Source organism: Carcharhinus amblyrhynchos, chromosome 18, assembly GCF_965287045.1.
Source record: "Carcharhinus amblyrhynchos chromosome 18, sCarAmb.v2.hapA, whole genome shotgun sequence".
NCBI classification, from domain to species: Eukaryota; Metazoa; Chordata; class Chondrichthyes; order Carcharhiniformes; family Carcharhinidae; genus Carcharhinus; species Carcharhinus amblyrhynchos.
The window spans coordinates 35,066,386-35,088,604 of record NC_137341.1 but is presented as its reverse complement, the minus strand read 5'-3'; the positions used below and the strand labels follow the sequence as shown (position 1 = coordinate 35,088,604).

At 42.4% G+C, this 22,219-nt stretch overlaps 1 protein-coding gene across 1 annotated transcript; it reads left to right on the top strand.

The window, feature by feature from the left end:
- The first annotated feature begins 802 nt into the window (after window positions 1-802).
- On the top strand, window positions 803-21,179 carry LOC145355018 (cerebellar degeneration-related protein 2-like). Its single transcript, XM_080206789.1, has 5 exons — window positions 803-1,038; window positions 5,586-5,698; window positions 14,915-15,063; window positions 16,405-16,557; window positions 17,758-21,179. Exons 1-5 carry the CDS (start codon window positions 957-959, stop codon window positions 18,680-18,682), a joined length of 1,422 nt encoding a protein of 473 aa, XP_080062915.1. The 5' UTR covers window positions 803-956; the 3' UTR covers window positions 18,683-21,179.
- The last annotated feature ends 1,040 nt before the right edge of the window (window positions 21,180-22,219 follow it).

The following is a 22,219-nucleotide window of genomic DNA, read 5'->3' as shown; positions in this document are numbered from 1 at the left end:
CCACCAATGGCTTACTGTCGCTAGGTGACATTTACAAGATGCGATGCAGCAACTTGCCAAAACTCCCTTGTCAGCATGTTCCAAATTCACATTCTCTACCACTTAGAAAGAAAGGGCAGCAGGTGCATGGCAACAGCACCACCTGATAATTCCTCTCCAAGTCGCACACCAGCCCGATTTGGAACTATAACCCCATTTCTTGTTATCATGTCAAAATCTTGGAACTCCCTTCCTAATTGTACACTAGATGTGCCCACAGCATCACATGAACTGCAGATGGTTCAAGCACCATCTTCTCGAGGACAATTAGAGATGGCAAAAAGTGGTGACCTTGCCAGAGTGGTAGCCGGCGGATCTGGCCACTACAATCCGGGAGTGAGTAATTCCAGGAGAGCTGGGGTCGATAAAAACTAGAGGATAAGCAGCTTTCATACCCTGTGTCCCTCTCCCCACAGCTCCCCTGTTTCTGTGGCAGGGTGGAAATGAAACTCGGAACAAAACATTCGTCAGCATCACCACACCTTGGTCCCCGAGAATAGATCCCAGTACAGATAAACAACCGGAGTAACAAGACAGTAAGGGGTCTGTTGAGATAGTGGCAGGAAGGACAGAGATTCATTGATAAATCTGTGATCTGCCTGGGTCTGTGGTAAAGTTTAACCCAGCACTCCAGGAAGGCGGTTGTCAGTCACGTGAATGTAGGCGTGCTGATTGGCTGTGATTTGAATTGTTACACAGAGGGCGGGGTCTCAGGCGGAATCCCCCAGTCTGGGAGCTGCCGGCTACAGACGCTGAGTGCCACGTTGCGTCCATGTAGCAGAGACAAGGACTTGATACAACAGCATCCGAACTGAGCAATAGGCGGGCGCCAGCGGTCTTGCAGGCTGGGGCGAGCCACCTTCAGTAACCTCTCTCTGTCTCTAAGCTGCCACTTCATAAGAAAATAAAAAGCAAAAATGTTAACCGACAGTATAATTGAAGATTTTGAACTCCGGGAAGAGGAACCGTGGTACCAGCAGCAGCAGAATATGGAGCACGGTGAGTTTAAAGTTTAAAGGCGCCTTTCTGGGTCAGTGCTGGCTGACAGGCACCGGGAAAAGGGGTTACGTGTTGTCAGCTTTAACCCGCGAGCTTTCTTATTCAAAAACACATTGCCAACCTGAAGTTAAAAGCAGAGAAGATACTGGAAGCACAGGCAGTTAATGTTAATGTTTTAACCTTTCCTCAGTATTTGTCTCTTAAGAATCGTGTTCAATCTGTCTGGTCTGAACTGGGATGAAAGGAAATAGCGTCCTTCCCACTCACACAAACACACATACACTGTCTGCTTTTCTTAACGCAAAGGAAGTAATCTCTTCCCAACCTGTCATCATCAATCGGAGGTTTGATTTTCCTGAAAAGTACAATTCAATCCAATCGGTGTGTGCAGCACGGAACGAGGCCATTCGACCCATGGTGTCTGTCCTAGCACATTCTGTACCACCCGATTAGTCCCACTCCCTCTGCTCGTTCCCCAGTTTCAAATCAATGAGTTTTATTTCTGTGTCGCCGGGACAAAGGCAACATTCCCAGGTGAATTTCAAAAATCACCTTTAAACTCCTCCTGTTGATACCAACAGGCTGGGGAGGGGGAGGTGGCCAGCGGGTCTGACCCCAACAATCGGGAAGTGGGTGGTTGAAAAAGATCCGCAACTTCAATGCCCTGTGTTCCTCGCTCTGTGTAGCTCCCAATGCCCTGTATTCCTCGCACTGTGGCTCCAATGCCCTGGTGCTCCCCCCTCTCTCTGTGGCTCCAATGCCCTGTGCTCCCCCGCCTCCGCCCTCTCTCTGTAGCTTCAATGCCCTGTGTTCCCCCCCTCTCTGTGGCTCCAATGCCCTGTGCTCCCCCGCCCCTCTCTGTAGCTCCAATGCCCTGTGTTCTTCCCCCTCTCTGTGGCTCCAGTGTCCCGGTGCTCCTCTCTCTGGGCTGTAATTCTCTCGCTCAGCGCGCCTTTTCTCAATGTCTTGCACTGGGGAGAAAAGTCTCCATGGAAACGATGTCCCAGTGACAGGATGAACTCTCTAATGGAAAAGCATTCCTTCCCTGGTACTTTATCTGGCAATCCACTCTAATAGTTCTTGTGCAGTTATTTAGCTTTGAACTTTCTCCATTGATGTGGTTTGAACCGAGAGTCTAGGCTGAGGGAGGGAGTGCTGCAGACCAATGATGAGTCTTTACTGCAAGGAGGGGAGTCATAGGCAGAGGCCATTCGTCCCTTTGTGCCCATGCTGCCTCTTTGAAAGAGCAATTCAAACAGGTGAATGGAACTTTCTCCACTGCCGTTCAAATTTCTCCTTTTCAAGGATTTCAGAGTCGGATCTTTTTTCATTAGCATTTCAGATAGCGTATTCCCCGACCACATCTCGGAGACGGGGAGTGCTGCTGTAGAAAAATCATTTCATTTCTTCCTCTGGTTCCTTTGCCAATTCCCTTAAATCTGTCCCTTCTGGTCACCGAGCGTCCTGTCACTGGAAATCATCTCGCCTTATTTACTGTCAAACCCTCTTATTATCTGGAAACTCCTCTGGTAAGTCTCCTATTTACCCGTGCAGTAAGGGACAACCAAACAGTTACTGCTGTTTTGTGGGCAGGGTTGTCATTACCCGAGTAATAAATATACCGACTGCCTGAGGTGTTTTGGCAATTTGCAATAAGCTACTGTACAAATCGGAAACAGTTGCAGTATTTGGAAAGGGATGGATTAGATACTGGCGAAGGTGTGCTCGTATATATCAATTAAAATGTGTTAAACCAGTCAGATGGTGTGGTATCTGCCGGCACTTGGGAATATCATTTTATTAGCAGTGTAAGGGTCCTGGGGCAGCTCCTTTTAATGATCTACTGGTAGACCCTGTCCCTCAGTTCCACTGATTTTCTGTCTCTCTCTCTCTCTCCTTGAATATTGTGACATGCTAGCTTCAGATCCACAGCTCAGCAATCTTGCCCACGTGGATTGTCCTCCAAATGTGAGTCTGGGCGATGGAAATACCGGCTGCCCGTCCATCTGCTCTTGACCTGGACATCCAGGCTGGCGTTTGTCTCACTTACCCTGGGACGAATGTAGTTAAAAGAAGTAGGGGTTCTATGATAAGTTGCCTCTGAAAAATCTATTTGGAAGGGGGAAGCTTTTGAATGCAGCCAGGAGTCAGCGTTAAGATGTGCTGAGTAATGCGGAGATGATGATGTGTGAAAGACTCGGATGTAGAGTGAGCTGTCTTATCAACATGGATTCCCAGTTTCTTTGTTGCTGCCTCCTATTGAATCAGATTAACTCGGAGAGACTCCAGGGGCTCGAAGTAATCGAGTGCTCCTCACTGCTGGTGTCTAGGAAACGAGGCGAGGCAAGGCAATTAAAGCAGCTAGTGAAAAGCTGAGTAACACTGTAGACTAGAATGGAAGAGCATTATATCTGTTAGGATTATACGTGGTACTGAGGCTGTACAAGGCCAGTCAGATCACACGTGCATCTCCTTGTTTGCAGTAACCTGATGGTTAACGCTGGAGATTCAAAAGCATTTTTTTGGGTTGTCAGTTTTCAAGATTAACATTCCTCCTGATTATAGTTTTTATGTTTGATCAATCAGAGTATAGATTGCTAAAATTAATGGGAGAGTTTTTTGTAAGATTTGGAGCTGTAACCTCAGAGTTTGACTAACTCGTTCAGTAATAAAAACAGAAAATGTTTGAAATATTACACAGGCAGCACCTGTGGCAAGAGAAGAGCTAAGTTTGTTTAACCCCATAGGTGCTCCCTGACCAGCATTTTCTGTTTTTAGTTTGGATTTCCAGTACTTTAGTTTTATTTTCTGCCTGTTTATAAGCAGTGACCTTCTCTGTATGCTTTGTGTGGCATTTACTGGATTCTATGTGGTTTGTTGTCGCTGTTGCATCTTTACACATCCTGCCAGCTTCTCTAAGATGCTTCACGTTTTTTCAGTTTCAATGTCTCTGGTGAAAGGAAAGATTTGCATCAACTGGCGCTTTTCATGATCTTGGGACATCCCACATCCTTTTACAGTAAATAAGTTAGTTTTAAAGTTGGAATGCAGGAAAATGAAGCAACTGATTTTAAAACAAATAACACTCTGCGATTAGATCATCTTGTTTCTTGTTGTGATGTTAGCTAATGGGTAAATATTGCCCAATTTCCCCGCTCTTTGAATTTCCATCCAGTCTTGCCACGGAGAGTTTAATGTTATATACAAAGGACATTGCAGCACTCCTTCAGTTCTCCTACTGGTTAGGTGCTCAGTTCACTGGGGTAGGACTTGAACCCACAACTTTCTGTCCCCAGCAAGAATGCTACCCATTGATATTTGGCAAGGATGGGTATTTTCCATATTAGCTGCGGACAGTCTGAACAGCCAATGTTAGCGAGGTTACTATCTTTCTGGAGATGGTGAGGGACTTGTCTAATTGCCATATTCAAGGCTATTTGCTCTTTTCACTGATGGTTTCTCTGTTTTTGTTTTTATTCCAATTCAAATCACATCAAGTGCAATTCAGAGTCTCAACAAGTTGAGACATTCCTGATCCAAGCTGACAAGACAGGGCTCTCACCTCCTGCCTTGGGCTTGATCTACATGATCTAAGCTGATTGGAGCAGGCTCCAAGGCTTGATCTCATTTGCATCTTAGCCAAAAGGCTGAGATGCCACTTTGAAAAATTACTTCAAATGAAGCTAAAATGTAACCTAATGACTTCAACAAGCACTGCATGTCAATACTACACTTGATGCTGGAATCACGTGGCACTGAAAAGTGTTTCTTTGGGTGTTTGTGCACATATGTAATGTTTACTACTGACTTATGATGGGCTGATGTGACACTGCAACTATCAAATATTGACATTGGATTGGGCCTAATCTATCTGACTGTGTGCATAAAAAAGAACAAACTGCTAGTGCAACCTTGCTGTTGAAGGTGTTTTCTGGGGAATAATCTTTGGAACAACTTACAGTGAGAGTCTTGGACAATGTGGGGCTTAACCATAGGATAGGAAAAGTAGAGAAACCCTTGTTGGAGTTGGGAGAGCTGATATCTGAGCAATTCTGATGTTTGCGATGGGCAGGAACATGGGGCCATAACTAAAATAAGAAGGTTCTGTTGTGACCTGTCCACCTTTTCATCTTCCCACCCCATCCTGTGTGTTTGTCACTAAACCATGCAGAAAGGGGTGAATCCAGAAACAAGACTTCAAATTAATTCACGCTGAGTCAAGGACACACAATCAAAGCAGGAATAACTAATTTCTGATCAGAGTGTATTCTGCATCTGAGCATTACTATGAAAATAAGAACCTTATGTTGTTTTTGATTTGTCTATTATTGTCACATGTATTGCTATACAGCGAAAAGTATTGTTTCTTGCATGCAAGACAGGCAAAGCATACCGTTCATAGAGTAATGAACTTGGGAGGGTCGGGCAGTTGTGGAAGAGTGAAATGACTCAATGTTCATGATTGATGAGTTGTGACAGGCTGAAATGGCCTTGTTTCCCTGTATCTGGTAACTCTGAGGATTGAACTGCTTTTTGTTCATTTCTAGACCTACATCTGGCAGCTGAATTAGGGAAAACTTTGTTGGATCGCAATACGGAGTTGGAGGAAGCCCTTCAACAAATGTACGGAACCAACCAGGAGCAGCTCCAAGAGATTGAGGTGAGAGGACTCTCTATTTTCATCTCAATGATTGTGAAGGAAAACAAAGCGTGAATTGGTGTTTAAAGGAGTGAGTGCTGTAGTCAGCATAGATCTGGCTTGTGGTATCAAGCCAGCTGGACATACTGTCTTGTGTGAGCATGTAACGTAGGACATGAGACCCCTTAGTATTTGCACTTCTGTTGTCTTGTGTTCTTATCAAACTAATCTTTGCTGTACAGGTGCATTCAGAAGAAAGTCTTATCAAGTGCCTCAATAATCTCATCTTTTACTGCCAGTTGTCTGATTTGAAAGTGTAACTTCTTTATTATTCATTCATGGGAAGTAGGTGCCACTGGCAAAGCCAATATTTATTGTCCATTCTTACTACGTTAGCAGTTCAGAAGGGTGAGGAGAGATCTCATAGAAACCTTTAAAATTCTAACAGGATTAGACAGGATAGATGTAGGAAGGATGTTCTCGATTGTGGAGGAGTCCAGAACCAGGGGTCACAGTCTAAGGATGTGGGATAAATCTTTTAGGACTGAATTGAGGAGAAAATTTTTCACCCGGAGAGTGATGCCTGAGGAATTCATTGTCACAGAAAACATCTGAAGCCAAAACATTGTATGTAGCGTTTAGGGTGCAGGGGATCAAGGGAAATTGGGAGAAGGTAGGATCAGGCTACTGAGTTGGATGATCAGTTATCATAATGAATGGTGGAGCAGGGCTGAATGGCCTCTTCATGTTTGTATTTTCTATGAGGAATGTGAATCTAGAGGCAGGAACTTGCTGGGATCATCGGCCTACCTCCTCACAGTGGGTTTTATAGGATCATGAATCATAGAATCCTGCAATGCAGAAGGAGGCCATTTGGCCCATTGAGTCTGCACCAACCACAATTCCACCCAGGGCCCTATCCTCATAATTCCATACATTTGCCCATGCTAGTGCCCCTGCCGTCAATCCACCTAACCTGCACATTTTTGGACTGTGGGAGGAAACCCACGCAGACACGGGGAGAATGTGCAGGCTCCACACAGTGACCCAAACAGGGAATCAAACCCAGGTCCATGGGGCTGAGGCATCAGTGCTAGCCACTGTGCTGGGTGGCCCAGTGGTTTGTGATATGTGGGTGCCTTTTAAATGTGATGCCTGGGTACGATAGAGCATTCGTCATCTAGCCCTGCCCCACAATAGGTCAGGAAACCCCCTACTGTATAATTAATGAGCCCCACATCACTGAGCAATTGGGCATGAATTCCAACAGGGCTGTACGGCTGGAAACACTCCTGCCCACAAGACTTGGGCCTGGAATGCAAAATCCCGGCCTTTCAGTGCAGCCCATCGGATTGAATTGGGATTGTATCCTTCCTTTCTGAAGCAAGAGGGAAATGAAATGGGAGAATCCATAGAATTCTTACAATGCAGAAAGAGCCATTCAGCCCATCGAGTCTGCACCGCCCACAATCCCACCCAGGCCCTATCCCCATAATCCCATGATTTACCCCAGCTAGTCTCCCTGAAACTAAGGGGCAATTTAGCATAGGCAATTCACCTAATCTGCACACTTTTTTGAACTACAGGAGGAAACCGGAGCGCACAAGGAAACCCATTGCAGACGTAGAACATGTGCAAGCTCCACACAATGACCAAAGCTGGGAATCGAATCCGGGTCCCTGGCGCTGTGAGGCAGCAGTGCTAACCACTGTGCCTCTTGGCCTCTGCTCTGCTGCAGGCTTGTTCATTTCTTATTGAGTGGGTTGCTGCTGTTTGCAGGCATTGTGATCTTCCTGCAGCTCTTGGTGTCTGTATGGACCCAGCAATTTTAATGCAGAGATCTTTTTGTTGTGTGAAACTAAGCTCTGTTATTTTACTGTTCTCTGATTACACAAAGCACTAGTGATCACAGAGGCTATACAAGACCTGTGCCACTCAATAGCATTAATTCAAAAAATGATCTTCCCCCTCTCCTGCCTGTTACTGATCAATAATGTGGTGTTTGCCAGAACTGTCTTGTGCTTTGTCCTCTCTCCCTCTTTTCTTCCTCCACTCTGCTCACTTTTTCACCAGTTTCCTGGGTCAGCATTGGTGCTATGCAGCCTACACCACATAAGATCTTGGGTCACTTCAATGATTGGGATTTAGTAATGTTTGTGAAATGCAAGGGGGCAGCTTGGCATCAGTGGCTTGGTAGGTGAATACGTCTATTGTGTACATAGGAGTTGCTGCTTTTGAATCTGTCATACTTCTCTCTCATTTCTTCAGTAGAGAGATGGTGGTGGAGTGGTAATGTTGCTGGACTAGTGATCCAGAGGCCCAGGCTAATGGTCTGAGGACATGGGTTCAAATCCCACCATGGGAGCTGGTGGATCTTGAATTAAAGCTAACCTGCAGAAGAACAAATTGAACTTTTACAGAGGGCTCCTGCAATGTGATGTCTACTCCTACTTCTGCTGAATTCTAAAGTATTTTTCTTTCTGTTTTGAAAATGAGCATTTGTTCTCTTTAAGCTTTGTAGTAAAACCAGTCAAGTGACATGATTGATAAAGTTTATTTATTAGTTATTTATTAGGCTTACATTAACATTGCAACAAAGTTACTGTGAAATGGAATGAAAAAACTTGCGTTTATATAGCGGTTTTCACAGCTGCAGGATGTCCCAAAGCGCTTCAGTCGATGAACTACTTCTGAAATGTAGTCACCGTTCTAGTGTGGAAAACGAGGCAAATAATTCGTGCACAGCAAGCGCGCTCAAACCGCAATGTGATCATGTGACAGCAGATATTCTGTTTTTAGTGAGGTTGATTGAGGGATAAATACTGATCAGAACTAATTTTTGAATAGTGCCTTTGTGGTGATTGTCCCTTTAATGACAACACAGCGGAGGAGGTTCACTTGGATTGGACACCAATTAGGATAAGAGTGGATTATCATCCTGGGGATGGAGCTCTCTCGTAGGCAACCGCCACCAGATGTTTGGGTTTAACAGAGTAAATCCGGTGTTACGATGTGTCCAATGTCTGAAACTGAAACTGCCACAATTTGCAGAGGAATTTTGTTCTTAATGCTCTGAATTCATGCAACAAGTTTAAACTTGTTAATGTTTACTTTGACTCTCCGTAGATTTAGGCAAAGATGGTGCATTGAAGTGAGGGGAGGAGCTGGAGAGTGGTGTGGAAATGTCTAAAGCTGAGAATGAGTTGTCTGTGGGATAACACTGAGAATCATTTTGTTGAGAGGAACTGATGTTAAATGTCTGTGTTGTACTAAGACCTTCTTAGTGCAACACAGACCTTCTGTGCCTGGGGGAGTTGGCCACAACATTTTGGTTGCTATACCCAAAGATGTGCTGGTTGGGTGGATTGGCCATGCTAAATTGTCCCTTAGAGTCAGGGTGACTAACTAAGGTAAATGCATGGGATTGTGGGGATAAGGTCTGGATGGGACTGTGATCGGTGCAGACTCGATAGGCCAAATGGCCTCATTCTGCGCTGTAGAATTCTATGATTCTATTTGGTTAAACTGAGGCACTGAATAAACTTGTCTTTTCAAGGTTTGATCATTTAGATTATTTTTTTCAAGATATTATGATACCTTGAAAAGCACGAGTTCCTTGCATTGAGTGCAGTTCTCCCAGGTCAGTAGACAGATTCTCCACTCTGGGCATTGTAAACCTATCTATATTTACATGCATTCACTGCCTTTTTAAAGACTTCACCTTGACTAATAATGTGTCCAATCTGTGACTCGAGCAGAAATCGATTGATAACTGAAATAATAGAACTCATTCAGCAGGCTCATTGAAATCCACAATCTCTACTTTTTTTTTGAGGAAGCCTGCATATCTGGAGCCCCTGTTATGACCTCTGAACATCTCAAAGCTCTGTACAGCCAATGACATACTTTAATTTTGAAAGTATAGTAGAAAATGCAGCAGCTAATTGATGCACAACAAGATCCCACAAATCATAATGACATAAAATGACCTAATCATTTTTAAAAATCGTTCTTGGGATGAGAACATCACTAGTAAGGCTGGCATTTATTGCCCTGACCTATCTGCCCTCCAGGAGGTGCTGATGTACACCACCTTCTTGAGCCACTGCAGTGGCACGCCTAGGGTTCCTGTTTTCCTGATGGAATGTAAGCCTGCTCACTACACCATTTCAAAGGGCAGTAGAGAGCAAGTTGCATTGTTGTGGATCTGGAGACACATGTAGGCCAGACCAGGTACAGTGATATGAATTCCTCCTCCAGGTGGGTTTTTTTGAGAATCATGGTCAGAATAAATAAGTTATTTATCAATAAGTTAAATTCTCCAGCTGCTGTTGCAAGATATGAACTCCTGCCCCTGAAGCATTATTCCACAGATCTGGATTACTATTACCACTTTGCATGATTTGTTTTTATTGATGTTGACTTGAGATGAAGTCACAACGAGGAGAGATGAGATAGCGGCGGGGAAGGGAGAGAAGTAAAAATGTTCAGTGGTAGGTGATCCACCCACTGAACATGATGCAATAACCCAGTAAGGCCGTAGGACTGGAACATGTTCAGACAGTGTGTGGTGTAGTGAGGAATGTCAAAAACAATCTCAACCACTGCTTCCTGTTTAGAATCAGGCTGGCTATGGTTTGGATTGCTGTGTCTAATTCCAGATGCTGATGTAATCTACAGCTGTTCCACTCCAGGAGAAAACTGGACAAGCCTACAATATCAACATTAAAACAGACAGCTCTCAAAATACAATTTACCCTTCCATTTGTTAAAAGTTTATCGTTGAATCAGTTGGATGATTGGTAACTGCCTGTATGTGGAGATGCGGCTAGAATTTAAAATATTTTGATTGCATCTCATTCTTTAATGGAATATTAACTTTCATTGCTACATGCACTGCTTCCAAAATTTTAAATGCTCAGCCTTGTTTTCAAGGCCATCATGGCCTAATCATTCCCAATCCTTGTAATCTTCTTCAGCCCCACCACCCTCTGAGGTCTCTGTGCTCATCCAGTTCTGCTGTCTTCATTTGTTTCTCTTCCTACACTGAGTGGTGCACAAAGCAGACTTGCTTATACCTGTTCACGTAGTGAGGTTTTCCGGCAACTAGTCATTAGTCTGTGGCCAGAGGCTTATAGTTTCAGAGATGCCACTCCGCATCAAGCATATCTGACCAGCAATCTTTGCACTCTTTCCACCTACCATGGAAGGATTTTTCAGGTCAATACTCAAACCTATTGCCTATGATATGAATGCATCTTCCTTGGGTAGCATTTAAACCTAGAGCTTTTGGCTCAGAGGTGCTACCCACTGCACCTCAAGACCCCTACTTGCCCTTTGTGCGTTCCCAATTTTAATCACTCCACTGTTAATAGCTGCCTGAATCCTAAACTGAGTTTCTTCTCTCAGCCTCTCTCTCTTTCTCTCTCTCTGTCCTTGTTTAAAACATCTCTACAGTCAAATATTAGTCACCTGCCCCCAATGCTAACAACTGTGCCAGCATGGTGGCACAGTGCTTAGCATTGCTGCCTCACAGTGCCAGGGACCCGTGTTTGATTCCTGGCTTGGGTCAATGTCTGTGTGGAGCTCTGGTTTCCTCCCACAGACCAAAGATGTGTGGGTTAGGTAGATTGGCCATGCTAAATTGCCCTTTAATATCAGAGGGACCAACTAGGACAAATGCATTGGGTTATGAGGATAGGGCCTGGCTGGGATTGTGGTCGGTGCAGACCTGATGGGCCAAATGGCCTCCCTTCTGCACTGTAGGGATTCTATCTGTTTGTCGATAACTACCATGAAATATTTTGGGATTTTTTTTAAACTTTAAAACATTTTATCAACATCAGTCGGATGGTGAGTGACCCTTTGAGGTTGTGTGGCTCAGTGCAGGGTACAGTTTGGAACTGGAAACTTTCTGGTCGATGTCTTGGCCGTCAGAGGAGTTTGTATCTTGCAGTCTAGGGAGGGTGCAGTCTGGCAGTTCAGATCCTGCTATGGCAAGTTGTAAAATGTGCATCTTACTCCATTTAAATTGCCCATGAATGTTAAGCTTTTAAATGAATCCAGAAAATGGTGGAGTTGCTTGGCAGGTCGGTCAGTGTCAATAAACAGAAGATGGGGCTCTGTGATTCTGAGTGGGAATACTTCAGATTTCTGCCATTTCCAACTTTTCCTCTTTCATATTATATAGGAGTTAAGGAGATTTGAATCTATTATTGAACAGGGTAGGGGTGTGGGATTGTCTTGTAGCAGAAAATAGCAAATAAGAGCAATTTGAGCACATCCGTTCTGAAAGAAATGGATTTACAGCATAATTGCCAGAACTCCTCATTATCTCAACTTTTCATTGTGATACCATTCACTTCTCTTGAGGATTGGGTGTTACTGGACTTCATATTTTGATTTTAAGTTCTTTAAGCTTTGGTATATGTATTTTTTTCCTCTTCCTTCTCGTTTGACCTGATGAAAATTTATTGGAATAATCCATCCATTATTATTGCAACCATCATGAGAACGATTCTTCACCAGGTTAAATGATTCCTGAAGAAACAGGAGTAGGCCATTCAGCCCCACCTGCCCCACCCTTCAAATAAATCATGGTCAATCATCTACTTCAAAAACATTTTCCCCATTATCTCTGTGTCCCTTGATATCATTAGTCTTCAGAACTCTATTGATGTCTGTTTTGAGCATGCTCAATGATTGAGTTTCCATAGCTCTGGACTGGAGAATTTGTAAGATTTGCCACCCTTCCCAGGAAGAAATTTCTCCTCATCTCAGTCCTAAATGACCTGCTGCTTATTCTGAGACTATGTCCCCTGGTTCTAGGTTCACCAGCTAGAGGAAACCTGCTGTCTACATCACTCTGCCAGGGCCCATAATAATATTGTAAGTTTCAATGAGATCACCTCTTGTTATTTGAAACTCTAGAGGTTGCAGACCCAGTCTCCTCAATTTCTCCTCGTATGGTAATCTCAACATCCCAAGGATTAGTCTGCTGAATTCTGTCGCACTCCCTCTATGGTAAATATACCCTTCCATTGATAAGGAGACCAAAACAATACTTCACACTCTGGTCTCACAAAGGCTCTGTACAAATGCATTAAGAAATCTTTATCTCCGTACTCAAATCCCCTTGTGATGAAGGCCAATGTACCATTTGCTTTCCTTATTGATTGTTGTACTGGCATGTTGGCTCTTCACGCTGCATGAAGAAGGCCACCCAGGTCCCTTTTGGACACCGACACTTCCCAACCTCATTCCAATTAGAAAAAATTCGGTCTTTGTTTTCCTTTCTATCGAAGTGGATAATTTAGTACTTATTCACACTGTCACAGAATCAGTGCAGGAGACCATTCAGCCCAAAAAGTCTGCACTGGCTTTCTGAAAAAGCATTTGACCTATTGTACGCTGTCGTATCCCCATAACCTTGCATATTCTTTTGTTCACATCGCAATCCAATTCCTTTTCCAAACTTGCTTCCTCCATTCTCTGAGAAAGTTAGTTCCAGACTGCAATCATCCTCTGGGTGAAAACTTCCTTGTATCACTATTGCTCTTTTTGTCAATTATTTTAATCTGTGCTCTCTAATTTTTGATGTTCTCTTGAGAGAACAGTTCCTTATTATTTGTCCTGTCCATATCTCTCAGGATCGTGAATACCTTTAACAAGTCTCGTCCATCTTTTCTCCAAAAAAAACCTGTACCAACTCCTCCCCTCTATCCTCTTAGCTACAGTCATTTATCGCTGGAGTCATTCTTGTGAATCTCCTCTATACTCTCTCTTCATTTCTGTCCTCAAGGTGCCCAGTATGGAATGCATTAGTCTAACTGATGCCTAACTAGTGTCTTGTATAAGTTTAGCATGACTACTCTTGTACTTGATGCCCCTGTTAATAAAACCCAGGATAATGTATGCTTTACTAGCTGCTCCCTCAACATATCCTGGCATCTTCAATGACGTATATACATATACACTGAGGTCCCTTTGTTTCTGCACTTCCCTTAGCATTTCTCCCTTTATTTTGTACACACTCAATTCTCCTGCCAAAATTAATCAACTCACTTTTCTGCATTGAATTTCTGTTTTTTCCCATTCACTTATCCTGTCCAGGTCTGCTTGATGTCTCTTTACATCTTCCTCACAGCTTGCATTCCCACCTAATTTTTTTGTAGTGAGCAAATTTGGCAATGTTACAATTGGTCTCCACGTCACAATGTCAAGGAATCAGTGTGGAGGGAATACAGGAGAAGAATTCTAAATGTGGATAACACCTCAGTATAAAAGAAACATTGAGGGCTGGACCTAATTTGATTCTTTGTCCAGTCCTTTGCTAACCATGAATGCTTTACAGTCCAGTCAGGAAGGGATGTTTTCCAGCCCTTTCACAACGGTTTTCAAAGTATCCACTAGGATGGGTAGCCTGGGCAATATAAATCTTCATATACTTTCCACTGGGGATCACCAGGTCAACTGGTGAATTGGCAGCACTATGGCTGAACTATTAATTTTACTCCCTTTTCTTTCCCTCCAAGAATGATGAGGCTAACTATTAGATGTGGCTTAGTTTCTAGCACACACATACACCTGGTCACAAGATTCTGGGTTCAAGTCCCCCTGCAGGACTTGAGTGCACATCTTGAGGGTGGTTCTGAGTGAGTGCTGCAAAGCCAGAAGTATTACCTTTAGGATGAGGTATTAAACTGAGGTCCAGTTTTCCCCCTCAGGCAGATGTAAAAAGATTCTATAGAACATAAGGGCAGTCTCTCTCAACTCCCACATGCCCCCATTCCCAACCCCTGCTCTGGTAATTATTCTCAATCAACATCACAAAATAAATCTGCTTCATTATCACTGCTTTTTGCAGGAACTTGCTACCGTGTTCCCTACGCTACAATTGTGATTGCACTTCAGAAATACTTGCCTAGCTGTAAAGTGCTTTGAGACCTCAAGCCATTGTGAAAAGTGCTGTAAAAATGCAAGTCTTTAATTTCTCTGCCTTGGCTTTGCTCTGTTAACTCTTGGACACCTGAATCTTCCTAGTGGGCAGAGGTGGAGCAATGAAGAATCCTTGCGTGCAACACAGTTGCTTATTTTTGTGAGTTCTCCAGTAACACTGATACATTGCTGCCTTGTTTCCTACTGACTTAAATGCAATCTCTAGTAATGACTGGAATAACAGGTTGTGCAATGTGAATCTTGGTGCGACACTTCACTGACTTCTGTTTTGTCTTCCAGTATCTCTCAAAACAGATAGAGCTCCTTCGTCAAATGAATGAACAACATGCTAAAGTTTACGAGCAGCTCGACATGACCGCTCGAGAGTTGGAGGTGACCAATCAGAAACTTGTTACGGAAAGCAAAGCATCACAGAATAAGATAATAAGGTAGTAAAATATTTTGGCAACTAGAATCTCTTCACCATTAAAAATCTTTCACTGGTCAGACATTTTGTGTTAACCTTTGCAATTGAAAATTGCCATAGTAACATTTCCCATTCAATTTTGATATGTTAACAGTCACAAATGGAAATGCATGCTCTGGCCACCAGGTAGCTTTGGTGGATATTCCAAAAGCAACTCTTTGTGTAAGAAAGCAATACTCATCTATTGACGTGACAATCTCTCACATACAAACTAGTTGACCACTTGTAGTCATAGGATTAATGAATATTTGAATTTGGGTCAGACAGCATGAGGGTTCCTCAAGCACCCGACATTACAAATAACAGTGTGGAAGTTGGTGGATATGGTGTCAGATAGCCACATGTTGCATTAACATGGGTTTATTGGGCTGCATGGTTTTAATAATCATTTGAACAGTGTTGGGGAATGTTTTCTTTCCAATTCTCTCCCCAACTGCAATGAGGCCAATTGTAGGCACGACTGATCTTATTGCCCTTTGGCTCTGGTTTAACTATCAGCAGCATTGGCTTTCTTTCCAATGTTCACTCCTCCATCCAACCCATTCAACCCACCACCATACTTGTTTGAGCTGAGTTAGTTCAATGATTTAGCCCATATGTACAGAAACAAAGTTGCTTTCGCTTTATTCAAAGTTTAATCCTCCAAATATTGCTCTTGGTAATAAAGTTGTTGCTCATTTCTAAATTAAAGATGTTACTGCAGTGAGTAAATGTGTGTTAAACTTAAACTAATATTAAGCAATCCAGAGCTATTCAGTTTGTGTTGTGTGGAGTTCTACACAGCTTTTTTTGAATTTGTTTGGGTAGATCTGTACATGTCTCTCTAAACATACGGCTTAACTGGCATCAAATTGGATTGCAAATGTCACTAATTTCTAAACGTCATGTGAAATTCTGCAACGAACAACCAATGTTTAAAAATAGAGAAACCATCAGCACCTGAGAAGAGGCAGATTGATATTATGATTGAGATCTGTTAAGGAAGGAATTCTGGAGGGTGGATGACAATGTAGAGATGAAGGAATTTGAATGTTATATGATAAGATACTCTTACAATTTTGATCATGTACAATAAATTCTCCAACTTGACCATTGCAAGCTCTAAATCTCTGAAGTACCTCGGGATATTTGTTATGCAAGAGAATATAGATGTAGACACCAGAATTTTCCTTCCAAATCACTGGTCAATTCTAATTGATAAAGCTGCTCCATTCACAATCCTCTAAACTAAGGCTTCATCAGAGCTCTATGTTCTGACAATTGATCTGATCAACTATAATTGGATATGTTCTTGTTTTGGTAGCTTGGCGGAGACAATCGATGGTCTACAGTCTCATATAGATGAGCTCCAGAGACAGTTGGAGGAGCTGAAGGATGGCTCACGAAAGGAAGGAACCGAGCAGAAGAGGGCAATGCATAGTCTTCCATGCCTGAAAGAGTTGTACGATCTTCGGAAGTAAGTCCCATTGTTTATTCTGTCAATATTGTTACTTAAATTGAATTTTTAAAAGAACTTTTGGTTCTTTTTGGATCATTGCATATTTATCTTCTTGAGCTAAAGTTTACAGTGCACTCGGGGATCAATTGTGGCTCAGTGGGTAGCACTCTGAAGCGTGTCTCTGGTGGTTAAACCAAGGTTCTAACTGACCCCCTCTTGTGATGCCAATGACTCCGTAGAGATTATTTTGAAGTTCAGGGGTGTTCTTCTTGAGCCCCTGAGTCAATGTTCATCCTTGAACCAACCACTATAAATTGATATCTGGAGGATTGAAATAAAATTGTACAGACTTTTCTTTAACTCCAGGGCTTGGATTTTATTCCTGAGAAATGAAAAAGTTTCACTGCCAATCCCACAACAGAACTTCCAGAATTGGGAACATCAAATTCAAAGAGGGCCTAACAAACAATGTTCTAGTAGAGATCAAGGGATATGGAGGGAAAGTAGGGGGAGGAATCAGTATGTTGATTTTGATCAGCCATGATCAAAATGAATGGTTGAACAGGCTCAATGGGCAGAATGGTCTACTCCAGCTTCTATTTTCTATGCTTAGTATCTGGTGTTTTCCATTTAATATCTTGTCTAAAAGATATTAAAATTGTCAGTGGAGTGCTCCCTGAACCTGGATTTTGTGCTGCAGGGTCTGGGGTGGCCTTTAAATCCCCACAGTTCCCATTTTCTGAATGTAGATACCTACATGTGTCCATGGGAGAGCTAGTGTAGAAGGGCTTAATGTATTAGATGTTGTGAGGCTGTTTTTCTTGGCTGGAGAATCTGGAGTGAGGTCATAATCTCAAAATAAAGGGTCAACCATTTGGAAGTGAAATGAAGAAAGCTGTCTTCACTTTCAGAATTGTGAACCTTTGGAATTCTCTAATCCATATAGCTGTGGGTGTTCTGTCATTGAGTATAGTCCAGGCAGAAGTCCATGAATTCTTGGATGCTAAGGGGATGAAGGATATTAGTGGAATTGAGGTATATCAGCCACGATGATACTGAGTGAGAGATCAGAATGGGGTACCCCATTCTTTTTTTTTCTGATATTTTCACCCTCTATCAGCTAGGAAACACCAACACAAGACATTGGAAGTTAAACGAATTGTGAAATATTGGGCTTTGGAGTCACATTTCTGCTTTTTGTTTTGCTTCGTTTAACAGGTACTTTGTGTATGATCACCTGTTTGCTGCAGAAATCACATCTGATGAAGCCCAAGTTAGTCCACTGGAGGATGAAAATGAGAGGTTAAAGAAGAATATGAACATGTTGCAGGCTCAGTTGACCCTGGAGAGGCAGAGGAGGGAGTGTGTGGAGCAGGAGTATTCCCTACTCCTGAAAGAAAACAGTGAGCTGGAGAAAAACCTCTCCAATTTGGATGACTACAAGCAAAGTATCCAAGAGCTGGAGAGCAAAGTGGTGGAATTGCGTCAGAGAAGTCAAGGAACTACTGACTTTGTCAGTGTGGTGGACAATCTGCTCCCTGAGTCCTTCTTGTTTACTGGGAAGGATTCTTCAGACCTCGTGCATTTCTCTGGGATAAGGGTTTGTGTGAACGGAGACAGTTCGGAGACTGAGCATGGACCATCGAACCCCAATGGGGCCCTGCTGAAGAGTAGCTCTGATGAAGACCTGGTGAGGGGCCACGAGCAGACATGCATCAGGAGGGCGGAGGCTGTGCGCCAGAGAGGCATCTCACTCCTGAACGAGGTGGACGAGCAGTACATCGCTCTGCAGATGAAATACAATGAGCTGCTGAGCAGGTGCCATGGTCCCAGAGACACCCTGAGCCACAAGGCAGTGCAGACTCCCCAGCGCCTCTCCCAGGACCAGTCTGGTACAGCGGCCCAGAGTGAGCAGCAGAACTTGGCCAGTGAAGAGAGGCTGAGGAGTGAGCCAACTGCCCAGCTCCCCAATGTGGAGCTGACTAGCTCGTCCAGCAACACCCAACCAGAATATAAAGTTTTGTTTAAAGAAATTTTCAGTTGTATCCGCAAAACAAAAGCAGAGATCAGTGAAAACCGATTGAAATACAAATCTATCTCCATGGAATATCCAGTTGTAGGTCAGTTACAGCAAAAGGAATAGAGAAATTACCAGTATTGTTGTATCTGGAGTTACAATAAAGTGTTAGGAACTGAAAAGGCACAAGAAACCTCATGTAACTTATTTTGCATGAAAAAAATTGCTTTACAATTCTGGTGTCCCATTAGAGGAAACACTCAAAGGGATCCAAGAATTTAAGGATCTATTTGGTGGAAAAGTATTTGTAAATATGCTGCAGAGTGTGTATGTGAGTGACTTTCTGATCCAAAGAAAGTCAACTTTTTTAAAAATGTATTTCTACCTTTAATTATTGTGGATTTGCTAGCTGTAGATGTTGAGATATCAAAATGAATAGTTAATATATATATATATATATGTGCTGGTGGGGAGGTGAAGGTATTTTCTGATGTAGTCCCAAGACCTGCAGAGCAGGAAAGGCCTTGATCAGTCTCAGGTCTTCACTGAGTGGGCTGGGCTCCTCTAGTGCGAGTGCTACATTGGCCAGTATGGTGCCAGGATTGCACCCTCTGCACTGCCTTCAATATGAAAATGGATGAGAAAATAACTTGTACTGACCCCACAGCCCAATATTCTGCTACCAGTTGATGTCAAGACTTGCACAATAAACATGACTCTGGAAGTATTCTGCAACTCATCCCCTTTATTTGGTGGGTGGACATAATAGGAGATAGAGGTAATTTTCCTCAAAGGGGACTGGTTGAAAACAAAGTTTAATATTAATTAGTTTTTGGAACAGACAGCACTGTTCTTTGAATAAAGATGTGTAGGAGCAAAATGTTTTGTAGTTCAGTTCTGTATTACTGAACACTCCCTGTTGTGAAATGCTATATATTTCTGAATCTCTCCATGCTACTGTGCAAGTGAGAGGTCGGTACAAAATAAACGCTCCTGCACTCAACAGCTGACAGAATGAACCAAAACAATGATGTGCTGACAGTGGGTTGGAAAATGCCTGTTTTATAGACACCTTTGTGTCATGAAGTGCTTTACAGCCACTTAAGTAACTTTTATGAAAGGCCACTTTTCAAAATGTAGGAAATGGGACAGCCAAGTTACAGACAGCAAACTCCCACAAAATGCAATGTGAGGGGCCAGACAGTGTTCTTTAACTTGAGGGATAAATATTAGCCAAGACACAAATTTCTCTACTCTTTAAAAAAAAATGAATTCACACAATGTAAATTTGGTTTGAAATTAAGTTAACCTAGGTTCTTGGTTTGGTTTCTTTCTGTAATGAGAAATGCACTATGCTAGCCAAAGCCAGTGTTCTTATAACATTCCAGTGTCTGTTGACCAGCTGGCAATCTGACATTCTGGCACTAGTTTGTCTTGGATTACCAGCAGGAGCCCACTGCATAACCTGTTAGGCATACTGCAATGTTGGTTGACATGCCCAAGCCACATTCACATACAGCTATTTGGAAAAAGAAAATGTGTGAAAACACAGGGTAATTGTACTGGAGAAGGGAGTATGTTGGCAGCTATGTTTTGTGTTTGCCAAATGCTGCAAAAACTTAAGTCAGCATCAGTGGAGAGGAAAGTTAAAATTACAGGTATGAACACTTCATCAGAATGAGACCACAGAGTTACAGATGGTGTGGGAAATAATCAGGAGAGAGAAAATACAACAATTTGTAAAGTGCTTGAGTGAAAAATAAGTTATATTGGTTAGAGACAATACGACTGCAGGTTTGGCAAGTTAGATGTTTGAGCTAAGGAAGTAAGTGTGATTTTTGCATTTGTGTTGCTGGAAAGTGAGAGGGTGGATGAAGAGTAAAAGTGGGAGACTGGGAAGAGAAGTGGACAGAACTCACAACGGATAGTGGCAACCTTCTGGGAGGTGACTGTAACACCTGAGTAACATGGAATTGGCTGACTCTACTGACTGCCAGGGTTCACACACACAGGGAGCTGAGGCAATGTTTCATCACTCCTACACTGGCAGGAAATTGGTTTCTTGAGGAAAAATGGTGAGGGGGGGGCAAATAAAAATATTGGAATTTAATTATTACTAAATTCAGGTGTTCAGTTTTGTTTACTTACATTCAACCCTTGCACAATTAAAAGCTGAGTCACATGCATGGAGGCATGATCTGAAACTGGGGTATCTGGTTGGATACAAGTTTCCAATTGTTCCTATAACAATTGAAGAGATTTGAGAAATAGAACACATGGTTACTGCGCCAGCCATTGTCCATTTTTAAATAAAGTGTGCTGTAGATTATGAAACCAGTGGAAACTTAAACTTGTGTGGTGCTACTGAGATTTGCCCCTTTCATATCCCATCTGATGCTATGAGCTGACTGAGCCTTTAAGATTAATTAACAAGTTGTGTCTTAATATCTAAACTTGAAGCAGGAGGTTAGAAACAAGAGTTTATATTTGAATGTTGGTCTAACTGTTTTGTATGACAAAAATATTGTACTGGAATTGCTGATTTATATTTTGCATCTGTCTTACCTGCTTTGTGTCTCAAATAGTCTGTTAGTATGAGATTTTAATAAAGAATTGTTCTGTTTTTGTGTTTTATGCTGTCACAATTATGTAAATGATAAATACAAAATAATTGGTTTGAATAGCAGGATGTAGTCAAGAAATTCACCATGTATTGTTCCAGTGGGGAAAGGGTTGGGCTGCATTTAACTAAATATCTCTTGTGATGCTTTCTCATTCCAGCCCTTACTGAACACACAAACTAGTGTATAAACCAACAAACTCAAATGAATGATCAATCATTCCTAGTTTATGCTCCACTTCTAGATCAAGAGAGAATACTCTGGGGAAGGGATGATAAATGTGGCTCCCAGTTCCTAATGACATTTATCATCTAATTCAACAGCAAGCAAATATACAACAGCAAAAACAGATCTTTAGTTATGTTGGACATAGCAAATTAAACCAACCAAATCAGTTCAAATACACAATGCTTCATGGTAGTTGTAGGTGCAGTAAACTGTTGCATAGAGTATTCCCACAACACTGTCTAGCCAATGTTCCCTTTCTCCACAGTTGTTCTTACCAATGTCTTTCCTCAGTTATACTGGTGGTACAACATTTAAGGGCTATAGGATTTGAACATGAGATGCAGGCAGGATAGTTTTGTAATGCAGAGAGCGGAGATGACTTATAACTCTGCCTATGAAGTTAGTGGACAATCAGTAACTTCCAAATGGAGGGAACTAGGTTTTCAGGATTATGGGGCAGAAGTGAGAGAGATTGGATTGCTCCAGAGAGAGCTGGCCTCCTGTGCATGTTAAATGACCTTCTGCACAATTGGCAGAATAAGGAGCTATTAATGTGCCAGGTGTGAAAGGAATAAGAACCATGCTACAATTAGTTCCTTTTATACTTTCCTCTTATTTCAAGCAACCAATCAGGTAATTATCCAGTACAAATATTGCAATTATAGAAAAATAACTACATGCCCAAATAAGTGCAATGGTGTGCAGGTAAAGTGAATTGGCTATACTAAATGGTTTATTGATATCAAAAAGATATGGTTAGAAGGATTTGGCATATTAAATACACAGGGTTATGGGTCTGGAGTTTTGTAAGATG